The 23,847-nt window shown below is 33.7% G+C and overlaps 1 protein-coding gene across 1 annotated transcript; it reads left to right on the forward strand.

Moving 5' to 3' along the window:
- Window positions 1-4,751: 4,751 nt before the first annotated feature.
- On the forward strand, window positions 4,752-21,950 carry LOC115881134 (uncharacterized protein K02A2.6-like). The gene is made up of 4 exons (XM_030898518.1): window positions 4,752-4,949; window positions 6,124-10,007; window positions 12,608-12,688; window positions 21,427-21,950. The coding sequence occupies exons 2-4, from the start codon at window positions 6,140-6,142 to the stop codon at window positions 21,948-21,950; spliced, it is 4,473 nt and encodes a 1,490-aa protein (XP_030754378.1). The 5' UTR covers window positions 4,752-4,949; window positions 6,124-6,139.
- Window positions 21,951-23,847: the final 1,897 nt, after the last annotated feature.

A 23,847-nucleotide genomic window follows, 5' to 3' on the forward strand; every position in this document is an offset into this window, starting at 1 on the left:
ATTATTTAAAATGTCCAAACCCTTTGAACCAACAACAGAAGCAGTAGCTCCTGAATCTAATAAAACTGTAACACTTACATCGTACAACTTCACAGAAATATATGGTCTATTATCAAGTGACTTATTTACGAACAAAGGAGAAATTTCATTTCCATCACTACTTTCTGGAACACAACCCTTACTCGAAACCTTACTTTTGCAAACTCTATTCTTCACTAAAGAAGTAACCATAAAATTACGAACTTTATTCAGCCAAGCTGACCAATCTTTATTATTAAACAACTTCTTAAAAACAGGTGACTTATCTTGACGGTGATTATCTTTAGAAAAACTATTTGAAAATCTTTTACTAAAAAAATTTGTAGAGGCCTTATTATGAACTGTGGATCGACCCCTGAAATTCACAGAACCTACTAGTTTTTTGAACACTTAGTACAAGAAGTTGTTTTTACATTAGGTAATCCACATTTAAAACAAAATGATTTTCTAGGAGCAATACAATTCTGTAAAGTATGGTTGGCAAGACCACAATTCCAGCAAACAATAGACCGTTTAGATTTATCAGATTTAATAGAATTATTAGATTTAAAAGAATTATTGTTATTATTACTATTAAAACTATTTTTATTTTTATTAAATTTATCTTTAGAACTGTACTTCTGATTACTATTTTTAGAACAAGATGGAGATGGTTCTTCTAAACTAGAAATACATTCTTGGGGTCTTTTGTCCTTTTTAGTAAGATAATCAGCCTCCTCAAGACGTCTACATAAATCTGAGAGTTCTGCAACAGTGTTAACATTTGTAAGTGCTAACCTGCTAACAAATTCTGGAAGAAGATTTCTTTTAATTTGTTTAATTTTAGAAGTTTCAAAAGGCGTTCGCGAAAGTCTCGCAAAAAAGGCTTCCAGATGAGCAATGAAAACTACCGTTGACTCATTTTTCCGCTGTTTCCTCATTTTGATCTGCTCCCAAATCTCTTCGTCAATATCATCATGCAAAAAATCACGCTTTAGTCTAGCTACTAAATCTTCCCAGTTATTAACAGAATTCTTTATACTTCTGGACCAAACAAAAGCATCATTAACAAAAAATTCAGCTGCAGAATTAAAAAGGTCATTAGTTGAGACATTTCTAGCCGAGGCAAGTTCAGTTAATCTTTCTAAAAATGGATATAAACTATTACCGGTACCATCAAATTTAATTTGCCATTCACTAAGAGGTTGACTAAGTGATGAACAACTTACTATAGGGGTTGGAATGTTTATAACTGGATTTGAAACAAAAGATTCATTAGTACTTGACGTAGATGGAATTTTGTCATAAAGGTCACCTTCTAATTTCAAACAAGTAGCATTAGTCTCACTAATATAAGTCTTAACCAATGGCAATAATTTAGGGTCTAAAGAAAATGAAATAATACGCTGAGCTCTACCTGCAATATGACTCAAACGCGACTTTACTCTAAGAAATGTACTGTCATTTTCTGTACCTTCAAAGTCTTCGATAATTAAATTAACTGAATTTAAACTTTTCTCAATAGCTTCTTGTTCTTTGTTAAAATCTAATTCTATATTTGCTAACTGTATATTATTACCAGGTTTAGATTTTTCACTAGCTAATAATCGACTTAAAATTTTACGTTTGTCTGCAACGGGACGAGTAGTAGCAGACTGACGAATAAACAATTCATAATCCAACTCATAATCTAAAAGATGACTGGGTCTAAAGTTATAAATATCCATTATGAATGACTAAATGAAAAGATAAATATTGAGGAAAAAGACAACAGATCAAATAAAAGGTTAGCTCCGACTAAAACTATGAACAAGTATTCTCACCCTATAGATGTGTATACTTACTCTCTAAAAGTTTGTAGTCAACTCAAACAAAATTAGATATTAAACAATTAAAATTATCAATATCAAACTATAAATCTAATGTTAAACATTAACATTAAAGTCACTTTTCAAAAGATTCTCAATAAATCAGTCTCAAAAAAGTTTAAACACAAAGTAAAAACCAAGTAAAATCAAATTGTATGATGTGTACTGTTACTCAAATAAAAAAAAATGAAATGTTAAATACAAAAAAAAATCACTAATGAGGTTTTTCTTTCTTACTAAAATGTTCCAAGATCAATCATATACTGAACAAGAAAACTAAAGTATATGTATACCTTGCATAAAAATATACAAGTCAATGTATACCTAAGTGCCAAATCAAAATATGTCTATCTTCAGTAAACACGTATAAAAAAAATTGAAAATGTTTTTCCAAGTTTTCCGAGAAATATAAGAAGATCAAATATCGAGAAACAATTTAAATTAAATCTTTATTTGAAGTGTTTCAAGGTTGGTATCTCAAAATATTCAATTAATAAATTATCAAAAAAATTAATCAGTGTATCTAGAATAGTAACTGTAAAAAAATAAAAGTGTAGGTGGTATCTATGAATATACGCAATGCATCTGTGCAAAGCCCCAAACGCTGGACGCCACTTTCTTTGTGACATAAACTTTCTTTTTATTGAAAATTTAAGTCAAAAATATTGCGAACGGCTACTCTTATATCGGAGGCAGTGGAAACAAGCTTTTGCTTCTGCACTTGACTAAAAATATGATACCCACCTATACCTTACACTGCATACCAAAGGGCGCCACTTATTTCAAAAAGATGGTAATACTTACAAAGGATAGTACAAACTGAAATAAGAAAATTTGTACAAGTGTATTAATTGAATAGAAACCAAAATTAGTATAGCTATTAAATATTTTGAGAGACTGGATCAACCAATGAAACAATTCAAATACCCAAAAAAATAAGATTTATTTCTTGTTAGAAATTATCCAGTACCTATTCGGCACAGCAGTTATATATATATATTAATATACAAGAACTATATTTAAGAAACTCTATCTTAAAATTTGTTTAAAATCAAATTATATCTTTTCAAATATTATTCAAACAATTATAATATAAAAGGAATACTTTTTAGAGACGGTCTTGGTTATATTCGAATAATACATATTTAAATTTGACTTGACTTATTACGAAGATTCATGAACCTTTTTGTTTATATATAGTTAAAGGGAAAATCTGTACCCAAGATTGCCCTTACAGGTCAAAGATCGTAATGATATAAAAGGTTAACATAAATAGATGTTGAATCTGAATAAACAATCAATATAACATGATTATTTTAATAATCAAATACAAGTAAAATTTAAGCAATGCTGAAGGCAAATACTTAAGTGTTAAAAAAAATATATAAAATGTAATAGAATGTTAAATTTTATAAATTAAGGGTTAAAGTAATGTTGAAGGCAAGTACTTAACCGGTTAAATGTAAAATGTTAAGAATAGTTAATTTCTTAACACACTAATGATTATTTAAAATCAAATTAATAAAAGTTTAGTTTACTATAAAAAAAATATACTGGCCTTGTATACCAAATTATACTAAAAAAGGATCTTCTTAATGATAAAAAACATCACAGCATCCAATTGCAGAAAAACGTCTAGAAAAATGTCTAGAAATACTTGACAAAAAATACGTGGAAAAATGCTGAGAAAAACGTTGAGAAAAATCTGTAGAAAAACGTAGAAAAATACGTAGAAAAATGTTGAAAAACCTAAAAAGAAATGCACGGTATTAGTTAACCTTACATTTTAAAAAACTCGAAAAATTTACGAAGGTATTAATTTACCTCATTGTGAAGGCACACAATCAATAATTATTTAACATTTCTTCTCAAATAAGGGCTGGACACTTCTCATCAAAAAACTGGAATCTAAAAGAAAGGCATGTGAAGGTTTTTTCTACCGAAGGGAATGTCAAGGAAAATCTTACCAAAACTATAGATCCATTAATATCTCAACAATCAAAAACTATATGGGATCTCCATCCATCTATGGGACAACAAAATCACAATATTTTTCCCATATTGTGAAAAATACCAGCCAAATAAATTTATTCTCAAAAATGGCACGGTGACCTCGACATCGGCCAAATCCGAGGTGACGATTTTGACGTTTCCCGTTTTATCGATACACCAGGGTACAATCCAATATTTTCGATAGAAAGCGTTCCGAAATTTAAGCGTTGTAGAAATGTAAAAAGAATATCGATACAATAATAAAATACCGTCTATAATAAAACAAAGTAGCATTTGGAAAATAAAAATGCTACACATGGTGACACAAACTTTACTTTTATTGAAAATTTAAGTCAAAATATTGCGACCGGCTACTTTTATATCGGAGGCGGTGGGAACAAGCTTTTGCTTCTGCACTTGGCTAAAAATATGATACCCACCTATACCTTACACTGCATACCAAAGGGCGCCACTTATTTCAAAAAGATGCTAATACTTACAAAGATAGTACAAACTGAAATAAGAAAATTTGTACAAGTGTATCAATTGAATAGAAACTAAAATTAGTATAGCTATTAAATATTTTGAGAGACTGAATCAACCAATGAAACAATTCAAATACCCAAAAAAATAAGATTTATTACTTGTTAGAAATATTCGGTACCTATTAATATATATATAGTATTAATTCTCAAAATGGCACAGTGACCTCGCTAACGGCCAAATCCGAGGTGACGATTTTGACGTTTCCCGTCTTGTCGATACACCAGGGTACGATCCAATATTTTCGATAGAGAGCGTTCCGATTTATTTAAGCGTTGCGAATTTAAGCGTTGTAGAAATGTGTAGTGTTCAATAGTTTAGAGATTATTATTATATAAAAAATGTACTCTGAATAACTGTAAACAACAATGTTTATCTTTACGTAATGCGGAAAGGCGAGTTCAGTCAATACACGATAGCCAGCAAGCAAACAGTATTTTATTTTAAACCCCAGAGTTTTCGTGTATTCTACAGTGGCGACGAGGACTAAACCAAACAGATATTGTGATTCGGTTAAAATACAATCGAGTAAGTACCTAAAGTTTTAATTGGAAAATTACACCAAATATTTACTATATATTGACCGATTTCGAAAAATAAATTAACACTTTAACTGCCACGTAAACACTAGTGACTGACATTTCTTTGGTAAGGAATCGGCCGTGTCAAACGTTCTGGGTTTATTTTACATCGTATTGTATATTAGAATCATTTTCCTGGTTCCTTCAAGTATCAGAGTACATTAATAACAAGACAATGAAAATTTTATTTTATAAAGAAATGGAAATAGGCAGCTAAAATGTTAACAAAAAAAATTCTTTTGGTGTTAATTTATAATACTAAGTACATGTGTACATTTAAGCTTAATATAATACAAATAAAAGAGACTAAGGTCCAAATTAGAGGGACGTAGGTCCATATTAGAGGGACGTAGGTCCAAATTAGAGGGACGTAGGTCCAAACAGAGGGACGTAGGTCCAAACAGAGACGTAGGTCCAAATCAGAGGGACGTAGGTCCAAATCAGAGGACGTAGGTCCAAACAGAGGACGTAGGTCCATATCAGAGGACGTAGGTCCAAATCAGAGGACGTAGGTCCAAGTTAGAGGACGTAGGTCCAAGTTAGAGGACGTAGGTCCAAAACAGAGGGACGTAGGTCCAAAACAGAGGGACGTAGGTCCAAATCAGAGGGACGTAGGTCCAAATCAGAGGACATAGGTCCAAATTAGAGGGACGTAGGTCCAAATCAGAGGACTTAGGTCCAAATCAGAGGACGTAGGTCCAAATCAGAGGACGTAGGTCCAAATTAAAGGGACAGAGGTGCAAATTCGAGTTTCATTTATATGCCATTAAGAGATTAAGTCGAAATTAAATGACAAATATATATATATATATATATATATATATATATATCGATAATAGTTAATATTTGGTGTTAAAATGTAAATTAATTAAATAATATGTATACTGTAAATGTATCATAACTAGGTAACAAAGTTATAACAAAAAAAAAATAAAAAAAAATCAGTAATTATTAATTTTGTTAAGCTTTTTTAAGCCATATTTGAAATAAAGAATAATAATTGCAAATTGTTTATCTGAACATTAGATTTAGATCATTGTCCTTAATTATTAAAGCGTTAATGTTTATTTATACCTAAGATGTGTATATACGACTCAATCCTATATATATTTTTATTCCAGAAAATTAAAATCGACGATGAATTTATCAAGTCTTTCAACCCTGGAGAATTTTGATTGTGAAGGAGAAATTTCTTCTGTTGCTTTAAGATGGAGAAAATGGAAAAGGGCTTTGAATATATACCTAGAGGCAGCAAGTATCGACAGTCCCGCAAAAAAACGAGCTGTATTATTACATATGGGGGGAATAGGCATTCAAGAAATATACTATAATATTCCTGGGGCACATGTTGAAACTTCCGTTGATGTAGATATTTATGAAGTCGCTGTTCAAAAGTTGGATGAATATTTCGCTCCTAAACAAAGCAAGGTGTTTGAAAGACACATTTTTAGATTATTGAAGCAAGATCAAGGAGAGAAATTCGAGAGATTCCTCATACGCTTAAGACACCAAGCAGAAAAGTGTCAATTCCAGAATTTGGAGGAAAACCTTATCGATCAAATTGTGGAAAAAGGATGCAACTTAGAACTGAGAAAGAAAATATTAGCAGTTGGAGATAGCATGACTTTAGAGATGATTATAAATGAAGCTAATTCCTTAGAATCCGTAACACGACAGCTCGGGGAATTCTCAGGAAATCCAGATACGCTAACCCAGGACATTAATTTATTGCAACATAAGCCATCTGGAAGTCGTCGTGAAGAGGAATTTTGTAGGCGATGCGGTAGCACAAAACATTCTTCTACAAGTTTAAATTGCCCAGCTGTAAATCAAGAATGCGGAAAATGTGGATTTAAAGGACATTTTATGAGCCAATGCAGAACAGCTCCTGGAAAAAGAAAAAATAAAAGGTTAAACGTCATTCCCCAAAAGCGGCAATCCAAATTTAAAAAAGCGAAAATGTCGAACGCACATGCCATTGAAGAAAACTCCGAAGATGAAGGCGACTATGTGTTCCATATCGATCAAGACGACACACTATCATGCAAAATTGGTGGAGTGAACATTGATATGCTCATTGACTCAGGCAGTAAATGTAATTTACTGAGCCTAGATGCCTGGCAATATTTAAAACGTGAGAGAGTTCAAGTCCATAACCAGGTAAAAAATCCAGACAAAATATTTTTAGCCTATGCCAGTAAGGCACCCTTGACTGTCGTGGGATCTTTTGAAGCATTTATTGATGTTGGAAATCAGCCTATTAAAGCCGTATTTTATGTAATAAAAAATGGAAATAAAAATCTACTTGGTAAAAGAACGGCAATAGAGCTAGGTGTTCTAAAAATTGGTTTACATAATGTCAATGCCACAACAAGCCCATTTCCGAAATTTAAGGACACAGTTGTAGATATTCCAATTGACGAAACAATACAGCCGGTAAGTCAGCCATATAGACGAGTACCAATTCCACTGGAAGAAAAAATCAACAGGAAACTTAAGGAACTTATTGATTTAGACATCATTGAGGAAGTGGCAGGATCATCTAAATGGGTATCTCCAATCGTTCCAGTATTAAAGGACAACGGGGAGGTTAGAATCTGCCTTGACATGCGAAGAGCAAATTCAGCTATTATGCGTGAAAATCATCCACTTCCAACGATGGACCAGTTATTACCAAAATTTAGAGGTGCAAAGATATTTTCAAAATTAGATATAAAAAACGCATTCCATCAAATCGAAATTTCACCAGCCTCCCGTCATATTACTACATTTATTAGCAGCAAAGGATTACTACGATATAAAAGACTGATGTTTGGCATATCTTGCGCCCAAGAAATTTTTCAGAAATTATTGGAACGTGTACTTGCCAAATGTGACGGTGTTGTCAATTTCATCGGCGATATTTTAATTTTTGGAGCAACTCTAGAAGAACATAATATGAGATTAAATAATGTTTTAACAACCTTAGAACAAAATAACATCCTACTAAATAAAGATAAATGCATGTTTAGATTGAGAAGCGTTGAATTTTTAGGTCATCAGCTCTCAGCAGTAGGTACCAAACCACTAGAGAGCTACATAGGAGCCATAAACACATTTCGAGCACCCAAAACTATTATGGAGATACAAAGTTTTGTGGGGTTGGTAAATTACGTGGGAAAATGGATCCCTAATCTAGCAACGCTGACAGACCCGTTAAGGAAGATACTTAGGTTAAAATTAGGAAAAAATTCCAACATAGAGTCCTACTGGAAGGCTGAACAGCAACATTCGTTCAAAAAACTAAAAGAGACCCTATCCAGCATCAAAACATTGGGCTATTATCATCCAGGTGACAGAACCCAAGTCATAGCTGACGCCAGTCCAGTTGGTCTTGGCTGTGTACTTATCCAATTTGACGAATCTGGTCCTCGAATTATATCATTTGGAAATAAAAGCCTGACAGCTTGTGAGAAGAGATATTGTCAGACGGAAAAAGAAGCTCTTGCGCTGGTATGGTCAGTGGAACATTTCCATATGTACCTATATGGAAAAGAAACATTTGAATTGGTTACAGATCACAAACCACTAGAAGCCATATTTAAACCAACAGCCAAACCGTGTGCGCGCATAGAGAGATGGGTCCTTCGACTACAATGTTACAATTATAAAGTAGTATACCGCCCTGGAAAATTTAATATAGCGGATGTTTTATCCAGACTGCCAAGAATAGAAAATATAAATAAATCATTTGATGAAAATTCTATTTGCCAAATACTAAGCTATTCAAGACCTGTTGCTGTTTCATTATCTGATATCAAGAGAGCTTCAGAAAAAGACCAAGAAATCACCAAAGTAAAAGAAGCAATATTTCAAGATGTTTGGGACCAATCAATTAATCAATATAAAATATTTAGTTCAGAACTGTGTTTTCATGAAGGAATTCTATTAAGAGGTGACAAAATAGTTATACCATCACAACTTAGGCCAAAAGTTATGGAAGCAGCTCACGAAGGTCACCCTGGCATCGTAGCTATGAAGAAACGTTTACGAACGAAAGTGTGGTGGCCTAAAATCGACGCCGACGCGGAAAAACTTGTAAAGGCTTGCAAAGGATGTACGTTGGTTTCAGCGCCGAATAGACCAAATCCAATGAAACGACGGGAACTGCCTTCACAGCCATGGGTAGTTGTTGCCATTGATTTCTTAGGCCCACTTCCAAGTAACGAGTTTATATTCGTCATAGTCGATTATTTTAGCCGTTACAAGGAGATTAAAGTATTAAAAGATATTTCAGCACAAAGCACGATTAGTACATTACAAGAAATTTTCTCTAGGCTAGGGTATCCATCTTGCATTAATGCTGATAATGGCAGGCAGTTTACAAGCATTGAATTTAAAAACTATTGTAAAGAAACCGGTATCGAATTATTTCACACTATACCTTATTGGCCTCAACAAAATGGCGAAGTTGAACGACAAAATCGTGACATACTAAAGAGAATTAAAATTAGCTGTGCTTTAAAACAAAACTGGAAAAGGGATCTTCTCGATTACATGATGATGTACAATAGTACACCGCACAGTATTACCGGTAAATCTCCATCCGAATTGTTTTTTCGAAGATTTTTTAGAGACAAGATTCCTAGCATCAGCGATCTAGAAAACAATAATTTAGACAGTGAAGTTAGAGACAGAGACAAAATATTAAAAGAACAAGGAAAAGAATACGGGGACAGAAAACGAAAGGCAGTAGAAACTAATTTGGAGCCAGGTGACAAAGTTTATGTGAAAAATTTAATTAAAAGTAATAAAACTTGTCCAAACTTCAATCCAAGTCCACATACAGTAATAAATAAAAATGGAGATGATATTCAAATTAGGAATGATGAAACAGGTCAAGATTATCGAAAGAAATATAATACATTTAAAAGAAAATTGAAGGAGAATGGAAAGTCACTAATAAACCAGAACAAAATGATAGTAGTCATGAGCATGACTAGGGAACTATTGAATGAAGTTAAATGTATTGTTTGGATAGTGGGTATTTTGTGATTTAACTTAATTTTATTGTTACAAAATAGTGTAGTCCCTAAGAGATTATTATTAGCATTAAGTTATACTAGTTCGTTGTTTATTGTAAATTAGAATTAGTTAAATTAATATATCTAGGTAATAAGTTATATCGTTTTAGTTATAGGTTGCAGAAGTTATCTCTTGTTGCTAATTTTGTTAATGTATTTCAATTTGTTTAAAAAAGAAGGTGGATGTAGTGTTCAATAGTTTAGAGATTATTATTATATAAAAAATGTACTCTGAATAACTGTAAACAACAATGTTTATCTTTACGTAATGCGGAAAGGCGAGTTCAGTCAATACACGATAGCCAGCAAGCAAACAGTATTTTATTTTAAACCCCAGAGTTTTCGTGTATTCTACAAAATGTAAAAAGAATATCGATACAATAATAAAATACCGTCTATAATAAAACAAAGTAGCATTTGGAAATTAAAAATGCTACACCATCTACCTGCTCTATAAACTCATCCACACTATAAATTCCAGATTTCCCTAAAAATGACTTAAGCTTATATTTAAATTTATTAAAACATAGATTTTTTAATTCCATTGGAAGACGGTTGTATAAATCAATCGCAGATCGCCCCTCCCGGAAGCCGAACTGTGAAAAGTCGTGCAAATCGTTTCTCTCGAAAAAATCCATTAATCTAACTCTAATAATTTTTTCAAATATTTTGCCAAAAACGGGAACTATCGATATGGGGCGATAGTCCGACACTGAATCCTCGTCTCCTTTTTTAAAACGGATGACTTTGCTTTTTTTGCATTAAACCACGAAATATTTTAGTTGTTTAAAAAGAAAACTAAAAATAATAAGTTATATACAATTATTCCGTTTATATTGTTGGTCATTCGTTGTTCGCTAAGAAAAAATGTACTACGCCGTCGTGGAATTTAAATCAAGAAACACCACAAAAGCAAATATCAAATAATTTGCAGTGGTAATTTGCACTTATTTGGATTATCAAGAACGAACGACGTTACTATTGGCCTACTACCACTAAAATACCATTACAAGCCTGCATTCATCAAAGCAATCCTCCCAAAAAACAATGGTCCCACTATTCACTGGAAAAAGTTCATTTTAAAACTGGTAAGTTCGAAGTCGATCTACTTAAAATACGATTCTAAACGCAATTTAAGGAACAATTAAAGTGTTGTTTAATATCTATTTTGATTACGATAAACCGGTCTTTACAACAAGTTATCATTCTTAGAGATCTACGTGTCTGCTGAAAATTAGTTAGAAAGGCTGATATCGGAAAACACTGAAATTAACAATTCCTCTGCTGCAAGTCATGTCAGCATCGTCAGAAAATCGACTCCTTAAGATGACTCCTTAGAGTTTACTCAGATGATTCCAACAAGTCACCTAACAAGCGACTTGCATTAAGCAGCGCTAGTAACAGGATATGTGAGTACCTAACTATTGAATAAAAATATCCATTCGTTCATTACTCATACTTACTCATAATAATTCACAGATCCATTTGACAAACCGACCGGTGAGGGATAATGTTTTGATTGCAGCTCCGTTATTACAGCCCCCGTTACTAGACATAGGCGACAACGCAATTATCAATAATACAGGAGGCGTCACGTGCGCGACGCCTCCTGCAACTTCGACATCCACAATGACTGTCCTCACAAATATGAGAAATGCTTTTGACAACGAAATAATTATTGGCAAGCATGCAGAGTGCAGTGTTAAAAATGAACTCCGCCGGGAATATTTTTTCCAGATCACACAGGATTGAATATAGGTATGTTTCTTGTGAGTTTTGGTTTAGTAATTAAATTTTATTAATATTCTATGCACTAATTTCTAAAATTATTTTACCTGTATCCGCAGAATATCAGAATACTGTTTTGAACAGTTTTGCTAAGATTCAAACCACGAATGATCAGATACTGCCCACTATGCCAGAAATCTTAAGATACCTGATAAAGCTTGCCCTGGACAAACTAATAGCTCCAGAGAATTTGCTTTCCTTCCCTCTAAAAACTTAGGTGGAATTTTGAAGTCTTGAGAAGCTTATAAGATCCTTCTGTCAATCAGTACTTGGTGAGAGAACACATTTTTAATTTCCAGTCGATATGAGGCGTTTAGAGCAAAAGTGGCCCAAGCCACAATTTTTAAAAAAATTAAGCTAAGGGCAAAAATGGCCTACAAATAAATTACATTTATATAATGCAATATCGGCTCAAGCCTATTTCGACCATTCACCACAAGATGTCGCCTGAATTCACTTTTGCTCACGCAGCCGCTAAAGCAAGACTGGCCCATGCCACTTGTGGGCCACTTTTGCATTCAGTGTCGATGCAAATTTGACAGCGTGCGATTGTTATTTTTTTGATAGTGAAAGTTGAAATAAATTGTTTAAAAAAGGAAAGAATAATGTCTGGTAGTGTTAGTGTCATATTTTTTTGTTGAAGAGTAGTATTTTTTTCAGCTTATAAAAAACTGTATTTTGAGGTTACCTTGAATACCGTTTTCCCATATTCTGGGTTTGGGCCACTTTTGCACTTATTTTTTTTTTGTTGCAGATATTAAAGAGCCTTTTCAGGATTCAGGTTCTGAATTCGTACCTTCTTATGAAGGAGCTAGTGAAGCTAGCAATCTCTCTGGTGAGTTTGTCTTTTTAGCTCTTTATTATGATTTTATAGACGTTTTATTGTTTTATCGTAGACAATGGAGACATCCCCATTTCGAGAAAAATCCCCAAGAAAAATGAAGGATAGTGGAAGAGACATATTCGGAAAAGGAAGCGTACTGCTGGTGAAGAATATAATAATAATGATAATAATAATAAAGACTTTATTGCGAAATTTAAAAAAATCACAAAAGGCGAAGTTGAAGCTTAGCTTCCTAACTTAACCCTAATTAGTAGACATAATTAATATATATTATATAAAAATATTATAATAAATCAATAATAATTATAATAGAAAACTAAAGGGTAGAATAACATAGTTTGGTTTGGTTTGGAAAGAATATACCGAAAATCAATTAATTAAATATTTATACATGAAACATGAAATAATTGATAAGTATTTATATATGGTAGATACACAAAGAGAATAATTCTATGAGTAAAAAAAAGGCAACCAATAATTAATCCCGTATTATAGATAATTATACAGAAAGTAATTAACAAGTAAGTACATTAAGTAGATAAATAAATAAATCAAAACAAACTAAAATGGCGGCATGACGGGAGATTATAAGATCTGAACATTTAAATTGAAGAATTAAATATTAACTGTCGTATAGAACTTTTAAATTTCAAATAAGAGTTAATTTTAAGATTTACAGAAATTCTATTATAAAGAATACATGCCTGATAACTGAATATCTCTCATACAGAGTTGTGCGATGTATAGGGGGAGCGATATTAAACTTGTGACGCAAGTCCAGTGAATGTTCATCATACCTAAATTTAATTTTATCAAACAAATAACATGGACTTTTATTATTGATTATCTTATAAATTAGTAAGTATGAATGAAATTTTCTTCTCCCAGCCATGTTGAGCCAACCAATTTCCGCCATTTTATTTGTGATACCTGTATCATATTTTTTTATACTGCCTATCAAACGGATACAACAGTTCTGTAGTCGTTGAATGCGTTTAGCATCATGATCTAAAATACACGGTCCATATAGTGAGTCACAATAGGTAAATTGTGAAAGAACTAAGGTGTCACATAATTTCTTTTTGAGATTAGGATTTAAGATGTAACGTTGATTGTAGATCAGTTTTAAATTTATGAAGGCCTTTTTTATACATTTGTTAATATGTTCAGTAAACCTTAAGTGAGTATCCATAATCACACCAAGGTTCCTTGCAGATTTACAGCTATTCAACCTCTTTCCGTCCAAAGACACAGAAAACAATTTTTCATATTGGTCTCTAGCCTGTATTCTACCAAATAAAAGACCGTAACATTTATTGGGATTAATGTCTAAACAATGATTAGATGATGTCTTTAGAAGTATACTAAGTTCACTAGAGAGGATGGCATTGGCTTCCAATATTTTTCCTGGTTGGAAAGACATATACACTTGCGTGTCGTCTGCATATAAGCGAAGCGACGTTGAATCTCTCAAACCCGAATCGAGCTGTGATGTGTAGAGGATAAAGAATAATGGACCCAGAATTGATCCTTGTGGGACACCACAATTAATATGTCGAACACTAGACAGCGTGCCATTTAATCTTACAGATTGTGTCCTATCTGAGAGATAACTCTCGACAAGTTTCAATGCGCGACACTCAAGCCCAAGAAACTTTAATATTGCTAATAAGAGTTGATGATTCAACTTATCAAAAGCCCTCGAGTAATCCAAGAGAACCAAACCAGTGAGGTCACCCCGATCAGCAGCCTCCAGAATATCATCCGTTACCTTGAGTAATGCTGTTGTACAACTGTGGTTTTTCCGAAATCCCGACTGAATCGGAGGCAAGAGACTATGTTTATTTATGTATTCTCTCAGCTGGGATTCAAGAACCCTCTCAAATATCTTAGAGAGGGTTGGAAGGATACTTATTGGTCTTAGATCACTCATACTGGTGATACTGGATACTTTAGGCACAGGAAGTAGAAATGAATACTTCCAACCCAAAGGGAATGTGGAAGTTTCAATGCATGAATTGATAATATGCGCAATGTACGGAAGAATAACTGGATAACAATAAAGGAGCATGGTCAATCCAATACCATCGGTACCCACTGCTTCGGATTCGATCGATAAAAAAGCTGAGCGTACCTCGTCAACCGTAGCGATCCTGAACTCAAATGACGCATTTGTTTTCTTCCTGTTATGTAAGTAGAAATTCAAATTATGAGGATCGGGAGTGGTAGGCCTAACGGAACTGATAAAGAATTCGCCAATATCCTCAGCTCTATCCACAGAATCAGGAATGTGTTTGGAATCATTGGAATAAACACCCAAGTTTCTCAGAAGCTTCCAATTATCTTTTGCACTGCGGTTACGTAAATTATACTCAAGAAAAGCTTTTTTTTCTCTTTGAATAGTAGCACTTGTAAAATTTCGAAGCTGCCTATAATACTCCCAATTCTGAAGTGTCTTTCTCTTTTTATATTTGCTTAATGCTCTGTTTCGAGTCTCCATCAAATATCTTATATTTTGTGTGATCCAAGGTGCCTTTTTTTTCGTTATGCGAGCTGTCCTGACTGGTGCATAAGAGTCAAATAAACTCACTATAAGGTAATATATGTTAACACCAAGGGTAGATTGGTCCCCTCTAAGATATTTGAAGCCAGAGAATGCGCTTGTTCAAAGAAGTGTCACGAAAAATTTACATAAGAATGACGTCTAAATTCTATTCAAAAACTTTTATAGTTTGGGATCTCATACTTTGCAAAGTTCTTATATTTTCGGACATGTCAAACTTCTAAATAAAGAACGTTTCTATTCCACGGAAAATAGAAAACCAAAGAAGCACAGCAGGTGCTATGTTTTGCCAAATTAAAGAGGTGAAGATAGGAAAGTTTGCAAAACTTTTTTCAAATAATCATTGGGCGTATCTGATGGCCGTATAACTACGGTTTTAAATTCCTGGAACCCCAATAACTGGAACGCCACTAGTTCAGTCATTGGGGATCAAAAAAGGAGCCTGCTTGGAAAAAAGTCCGGAAGTTTTGAAACTTTGTAGGATTGACGATTTGGGTATCCAGCACTAAAATTCACAAAATGCACATTTCGAGACGTGGCGCTCGCGGCACGATCTTGCCAAGATGGCGCCTAAAATCGGTATTTTGCAAATATCTCGAAAACTATGCGTTTTTAGAGAGAAGAAATATGTAGAGAGCAAATTAAAGAGGATACAATTTCCTACAACAAAGATTATAAGGAAATTTTCGCTTAAGTTAATTGTTTCGGCATAAGAGCTCAATTTATGACAACATATTTCGGTAACTTCTTTGAACTGCTTTATATCTATATACTATGCGTATATATTTGTGTCTCATAACAAAACGGTGTATTCAAATGAATTGTTGTAATATTTTCATCTTATGATGAACAAGACACACATTTTTAGCCTATGTGGAGCTACCAATGATAGACCGGAGTGCCTAAGTAGAGGGGTTAATTAGCACTGTGCAAGGCTCACCATAATGTATACCTCCTGAAGCTTGAAAGAGGAAAACCGGTCGACAGCAGATACACGTCGCAGAGTTTAAAAAGCATCGAAGCAGTGAAGGACAACATCTTCTTCCTCCACGCAATAAGTGGGTGTGATACGACGTCGGCCTTATTGAACCAAGGGAAGCTAAACACTTTGACAACACTTGAAAAACGTAGAGACTTACAAGCTCCTATTTCAGTAAGTAAGTATTTCAGAACAAGCATGCCACTGCTGACGAAGTTGCTATTGCAGGTGAGAAATTTCTTATTGCTCTCTATGGATGCAAAGAAAACGAGAACCTAAATCTGGATAAATATCGATACCAGTGTTTCGTCAAATCCGTAACCAAAAGTAAATTTAATTTAGCATCTTTACCACCGACTAGAGCAGCAGCACGACAGCATTCATTGCGAACTTACCACCAGGTTCAGCATTGGTCTGGTTGTACCAAAGATGCCGAAGAATGGGGTTGGAAGAAAACAAAAACAGGCATTACAGTCACAACGTTGAAAGATCCAGGTCCAAAATCCCTATCGGTATTTTTATCCTGTAAATGCAAAACCAACAACTGTGGTAAAGCCTGCGGATGCAGAAAAGCAGGATTAAAATGTTCAATAATTTGTGCATACTGCAATGGGAAATCCTGTGACAACGTCTGCCTAATCAACTTGTCAACACGTAAGTCGATAGTTTAGCCGGCGTTGATCATCGAATAGAACAAGGACGTTTGAGGGCCGAAATGAGGTCTTATTAATTTATCAGTATGGGCTAACTATTTTATGGATATGGATGTTTGTCTGGGCCGGCGGATAAAGAAAGCCCATATTATTATAAAAAAAATATGCGTCAAGGCATATGGGTTGTTAGGTACAGTTTGGCTATTTTAATCTAACTCTTTCCGTATGAGAAGCAAGGGGCAAATTATACGTGAAAGAGGAATCACATAAATAATAAATTTAGACTAATGCAATATTTTTTCTTGGCGCGTAGGATATGTAAATGCATTAAAGGGAATAATTAATTAAATCATTAAGTTCCAAAACAATAAATAATAAATCAATCAATAACTCGGGTCTCATCGGATCTGCTGATACATTTTGCTAAAATTTAGGCTATTAGGACCTATATTTTTTATGATTATTATTTTTTTAATTAACAACTTAGGACAAAGAAAAAGCTTGCATGGTTATATAATATTTATTGGGTTATATTATATTAAGTTTTTATCCTTTGAATATTGTTGTAAATAATAATTATCATTTAATTAGAGCTAACTTATCAAAGTTTACAACATGGCGAAATTTCAACAAAATCGGCCAATGGATCTTTGAGATATTAATAAAAAAGGTCTATTAGAAAACAACTTGACACCCTGTACCTTTAAAATTATACATTTCCGGATACATGTTTATATGAACTTTTTATCTTAAAACACTTAAAGAATCACCTCCTGAAGTTTGGCCAGATACTTAATTAACACCCTGTATTTAAAAATGGCTAGCTAGTGATCTAGTACGCTATGTTTATTTTAAAGGGAAAAAATAACATTTCATAAAAAATAAACAAACTCATAATACAAATACTATACACTAATTAATTCATTTTAAATGTATCTAAATAGGCACTTTAATAATTGAAAAATTGTCAGGAGCACTTAAAATCACTTCATAGAATATACCAAATATGCAAAAAAATTCAATAAAAAAACCACAAATGGCATATTAAAATCTGCATTATCTGAAATCAAACTATACCTAAACGGCTAATAAAATAATAGTGACAAGACTAAATAAAAGTGATAAGACGCCGACATCGATAACGCGATGAGCAGTTTTAAATAATTATATTATTCCGAGTTATACGACATACGTGTTTTACAATTATTGTAATTTAGTAGCATTCCTTCAAATAAGTTTTAATTTAAGTATTGTTAATATAGTCAAATTAATGATTATAGCCCGAATGATTTTTAAAATAAAAAAATCAAGCGTGTTTTTATCAGAATTATTAAATGATTAAAAATAAGTAGAAATAGTTAATATTTATTAACTTCATAAGTGGATCTATTTTAATATAATTAGGGACTATCTTAAGTTTAAATTATAGTAAACTTGTATGAGTTTCAATCATTTATCTCAAGGGAAGGACTGTGTAACTAGTAATTAAAACTTAACAATTTTTTTACTTGATATTTTTCTGGTCGTTCACGTTGCACTTTGACTCTTCGTTGTGTCATACACAATCTAAATTTCGGATATGATGCAGAACTGATAAATGGGATCAAATATATTAATTGCAAGGTATGCAAAGAAATATTTTTGTTAACTTTACAAATACTTAAGGCATGCAATAATTTTAAACAATTTTGACGTGAAATTACCTCATAATTCTTGGAAGTCTTGAATGATAAAGATTTGAATTATTATGGGTCTGTTTTGTTTAAGAAGCTAACAAATAATTTCAAAAACTCAACTATCAAAATATATTGGTAGCAAATTTTAGTAACTAGTAAACTAGGTATAGTTGCTGCAGTCGATAATATATGTTGCTGCTTATTTGCAGCACAACAAAATCCGTTATGATGAAACGAAAAAAAAATCGCTACTCATATTATGGGCACCTATGTATTTTTAATTTCATAATGATGTTTAAAAATACATAGGTACATACTATGAGTAGTGGTTGTGACGGTTTTTTATTAGGTATGATGAAAAGAAGCTGCAAACTAAACTATCGTTGGAGCCAACTACATTTTAATTTATTTTTATCTACAGTAACTATGCACGGTAGGGGTTCAAAATATGCCTATACTGTGAGGCAACTCCATTCGAGTATAAATTAACATTTACATTCCAAGTATCTTCTTGGTCTACCGACACCCCGTTCACCTTTATTCCCTCATTTCTATAAAAACATATTATGATTTATAACTTTTAATTTTTATTGTGAAAATTAGTGAAAAGTAATTTTGTTGTACGGCGAATTTAAATTTATGGGCCATCCATAAATTTAAATTTACACCTAAGTTCGAATATTGTTTAAACCTAGAAATACCCAGGTAAAGTAAGCCCAAAATATGCAAAAGAAGAAGTGAGTTTAGGTTAGATTAAAATTAGGTTTTAGTTGGTTTTGCATTAATAAAAATATAGACCTAATCTAAACTTAAGCTAAACTGACCCCCTTTTTGCATATTTGGGCTCTTACGTGGGTAGGAGCCCGTCATAGTATCGTGACCGTGATCGTGACCATTCACGAATCCGCACACGTTCATCTCCATCATTAATATTTTCCTCACTAAATTCTTCACTTTTACAAAAAGCCATCACGATAAGAATCAAGTATCAAAATTATTTAACGTTGCGAACGTTAAACTTGTTCACTATACGTATCTGGAATATATTTGCGACCAATGATACGTTTACGTTATACTGCGTTTACGTTATACTGCCGGAGTGCTGACGTCACGAATGTCAAATTGCTTAAAGCTACACGCACACTGGGACGTTCACGGCCGCGATCACGATCACGATCAGGGCAGCGATACAGTGTTTGTACACTTAAGTCCCTGATCGTGATCGTGATCGCGGCCGTGATCGCGCCATTGTGCGTACAGCTTAAAGGTTTAGTTCTTTTATATTTCTATTGAGCTGTTCCAAATGACTCCACAAGTTAATATAAAATGTAAAAAAAAACAGGTGATTGTCGACAACCGCCGACTTGTGTCTGGTATTTTCAATACGCCTATGATGGTTGCGCATGTTGCAAAATCTGCGAATTTTTAATTTACCTAGTGGAGTAGGCCTTTGGAGAGACTACGTTAAAAAAACGCGCCATGTACTTTACCTCTTGGGTGGTGTGGAAACAAGTACACATTTTCAATAATTAAAATTAATTAATCATAAATTAATGATCGAATTAATGATACGCCACTGTTTCATAACAAAATTGAAGAAACTAAACTAAAACTAGTTTTAGTGAACCCTAATCGACATTTGATTTCGGAAAATCGACTATATATCATACGCAAAATTGTAAAATTTCCAGGGAGTTTGTGCCTAAACGGTTGACTTCAGCGAAAATTTTCATAGAACCTTTTTTATAGGAAATTTTCTTCTCTTTAATTTTTGCGAAAAACGCATAGTTTTCGAGATATTTACAAAATACCGATTTTGGGCGCCATCTTGGCAAGATGGCGGCGCCGGCGGCAAGTCTGGAAATGTGCATTTTATGGATTTTAGTTAGGGACCCCAAAACCTATAAACCTGCAAAGTTTCAAAAGTTCCGGACTTTTTCCAAGCAAAAATCCCCAATGGCTGAACTACACAGCCTGATAGAGGTGGAAAATCATCATCAGTTAATAAAACTTCTGTGGAAAAAGTCGCTGCCGTGAAAGTTTTATTAACAAGTTGCCGGCCTATCAGTCCCATTATTCTTTGAAGAAAAATCCGAATGTCAAGTACCTTTCCCCAGAACTAGACATAACTAAGATGTACAATTTGTATAAGAATGAAACTGAACAACCCGTGTCACTGTTTGTTTTTCGACAAATATTCAAAAACGATTTTAATTGCTGTTTAATATTTATTCATTTTTTTTCTATTTATATTATCTTGACTCCTGATTACGTTTTGTTGATTTACCTTGATTTATCTTTGATTCGCTTTTGATTTACCTATCATATTCGTATTTTTGATTGATGTACGTTTCGGTATCTATTTGATTTGCCTTTTCTATTTATCTTTTTCGATTTTCTATTTACTTTGTTTTTTTTACCTGGCGGATTGCATTACTGACTTCTGATTTCGATATCGATATTTTTAATTTGATATTTACTTACTTTTTCTTTGTTTTATTTTTGTTGATCCTTAAACACTTGGTTTGCTTTTCGGACTGAAATTTATATAATTACTGATATAAAAAATATTTCGTATTTTTACTTGATAATTAACATCATTATTTTTTTTTGGTTTTACATTTAATATTTAAATTTGTACTTTATTTAAATTTCTCGGCATTATGGATTTTAAAATGAATATATGTTATCTCAAACAGGAAATGTTACTTCATGAGCTTAGGGTTCGTGCTGTGTCTGTTGATGATCAAAGTACTGTCGATAAATTGAGAACTACCTTGCGACCTTTATTAAAAATGGAAAATCTCCGTATAACCTAAAGTTTGATGAGGAAAAGCTACTTATTCGTACGCTATTAGACGAGGTTAATGAGTCCATTAGTGCAGTATCATCGGAAGAGAACGTTCAAAACAAATTTCTGTCCATTCAGTCTAGACTAGTCCACCTGCTTAACCGTGTAAATAGAATACCTGACACAATTTTAAACGACAACCAGCAATCTGAGAAAACCGAACTTTTGATTGATGTTTTAGCAGCACTCGATACCTTAGAATCTACGTCTCGACAAGAACCTCAGTTGAGCAATCACTTTCGAGACCCTGATGATGATGTGCCATTACATTCCTCACATGTATATAATTCTACTAGTCAATCTGTTCCTGTTGTGCATAGCGTCTCCCCTTCAAAATCTCCAAACATTGAGAAATGGAATTTAAAATTTTCGGGCGACATTAAAACGCTATCCGTCCACAACTTTTTAGAAAGAGTGAATGAGTTGCGCTTGGCACGTGGTATAAATGAAAAACAATTATTTGATTCGGCCATTGATTTATTCCCAGGAAAAGCCTTAAATTGGTTTAGGGCAAATAATCATAGATTTTAAGATTGGCAGGGTTTAAGTAATTTGTTGCGTAGTCACTTCGAGTCACCCGACTATCGTGCTAGATTCTTTAAAGAAAGTTTAGAAAGGACACAGGATACCTCCGAGACTATAATTGACTATCTTTCATGTATGCAGGCGTTGTTTAGACGTTATGATGGTTTATCTCCAGAAACTCAACTGGACATTTTGTTGGAATTTATCCCCATTTTATACCACGCAACTTCCTGTTGTAAATACAATTGAAGAACTTGAGAGAGAATGTCTTAAGCTAGAGGTGAAGAAGTATCGTGCCGAAAGCTACGTACCTCCGTCTAGGAAGAAGCAACAATTTGTCGAACCGGACTTTGCTTTTGTAGGAGTGGAGAATTCACAGCCTTCTACATCTTATAATTTTATTGCTGAAGAAAACCAAGTTAGTGCAATATCTCGGAGCTCACAGAATAATTCGTCTAAACAGATTACTTGTTGGAATTGCCAGAAGCCAGGCCACATAAATCGTAATTGTCCTAATCCCAGAAAAATGCATTGCTATCGTTGTGGTACACCAGATGTGATAACTAGAACCTGTCCAAAGTGTTCCAGTTCGGAAAACGGCCCTCGGGGAAGTCGTTAGGTCGTGCTATTTCCTCTCAATCCACCCTATTAACGGCCCATGCAAATAACACCCAAGACCTTTAAAATAAAATCCTTATTGATTATATTGTTTCGCATGCACAAGGCGATCAACGTCCTTATCTTCAAATTAGCATTTTAGGTTATTCACTTTAAGGTTTACTTGATTCTGGCGCGAGTCGTACATTAGTTGGCTTGCCTGGTTACGAAATTCTTTTCAGCCTAGGACTGACATTAGTTAAGCAAGAAAGTTCATGTACAGTTGCGAATGGTGAAGTATGTACTAGTATAGGTTATATTCAAACACCAATAACTTTAATGAATAAAACTAAAATTATTGATATTTTGATATCTCACAAAATTATTTTTGGCATAGACTTTTGGAAGTGGATGGAAATTGTACCTGATCTCAAGCAAGACGTTTGGCACTTTTCTGAGAACACTGAACTTGCTCAGATTTGTGGAGTGCAGAGTAAAGACCTTTTAACGCCTGTGGAGAAAACAACGTTGGATAAGTTGGTAGCAGAAAAATTATCTCAGATGGGATCTACACTTGGTTGCTGTAGAGTTGCTGAACATGAGATAGTTCTTGAACCAGGAACCAGGCCAATAAAACAGCGATATTATCCAGTGTCTCCATACAAACAGAAATTTATTGACGACGAGGTCGAAGAAATGCTCAAACTTGGAGTGATAGAGAGATCGAATAGTCCTTGGTCTAGTCCAGTATGCCTTGCACGGAAGAAAGATGGATCTTTCAGATTTTGTATCGATTTTCGCAAGTTGAATGAACACACGAAAAAAGATGCCTGGCCCATTCCTTATATTTCCACAATTTTAGATAGGTTACGGAATGCCCAATTTATTAGTTCGGTAGATATAAAGTCCGCTTTTTGGCAAGTACCGTTGATTGAGAGTTCCCGTGAATATACAGCATTTACAGTGCCTGGGAGAGGTTTGTTTCAATTTCGTAGGATGCCGTTTGGTTTATCAAATGCGCCTGCTACTTGGCAGCGTATTGTTGATACAATTTTTGGTCCGGAACTCGAGCCTAATGTTATGGTCTACCTTGATGACATTGTTATTTTATCGTCTTCTTTTTCAGAACATCTGAAACTCTTGGAAATCGTATTTGACCGCCTTGCTAAAGCTGGTCTTATCGTGTCTTTAGATAAGTGTAATTTCTGTAAACCAGAATTGCGTTATCTAGGTTATCTAGTAGATGCCCAAGGACTTCGTCCAGATCCAGAAAAAGTAGAGGCCATTGTCAATATTCCTCCACCCA

The sequence above is a fragment of the Sitophilus oryzae genome, unplaced genomic scaffold (genome assembly GCF_002938485.1).
Source record: "Sitophilus oryzae breed Bouriz unplaced genomic scaffold, Soryzae_2.0 scaffold_169_pilon_pilon, whole genome shotgun sequence".
In the NCBI taxonomy this organism is placed as follows: domain Eukaryota; kingdom Metazoa; phylum Arthropoda; class Insecta; order Coleoptera; family Curculionidae; genus Sitophilus; species Sitophilus oryzae.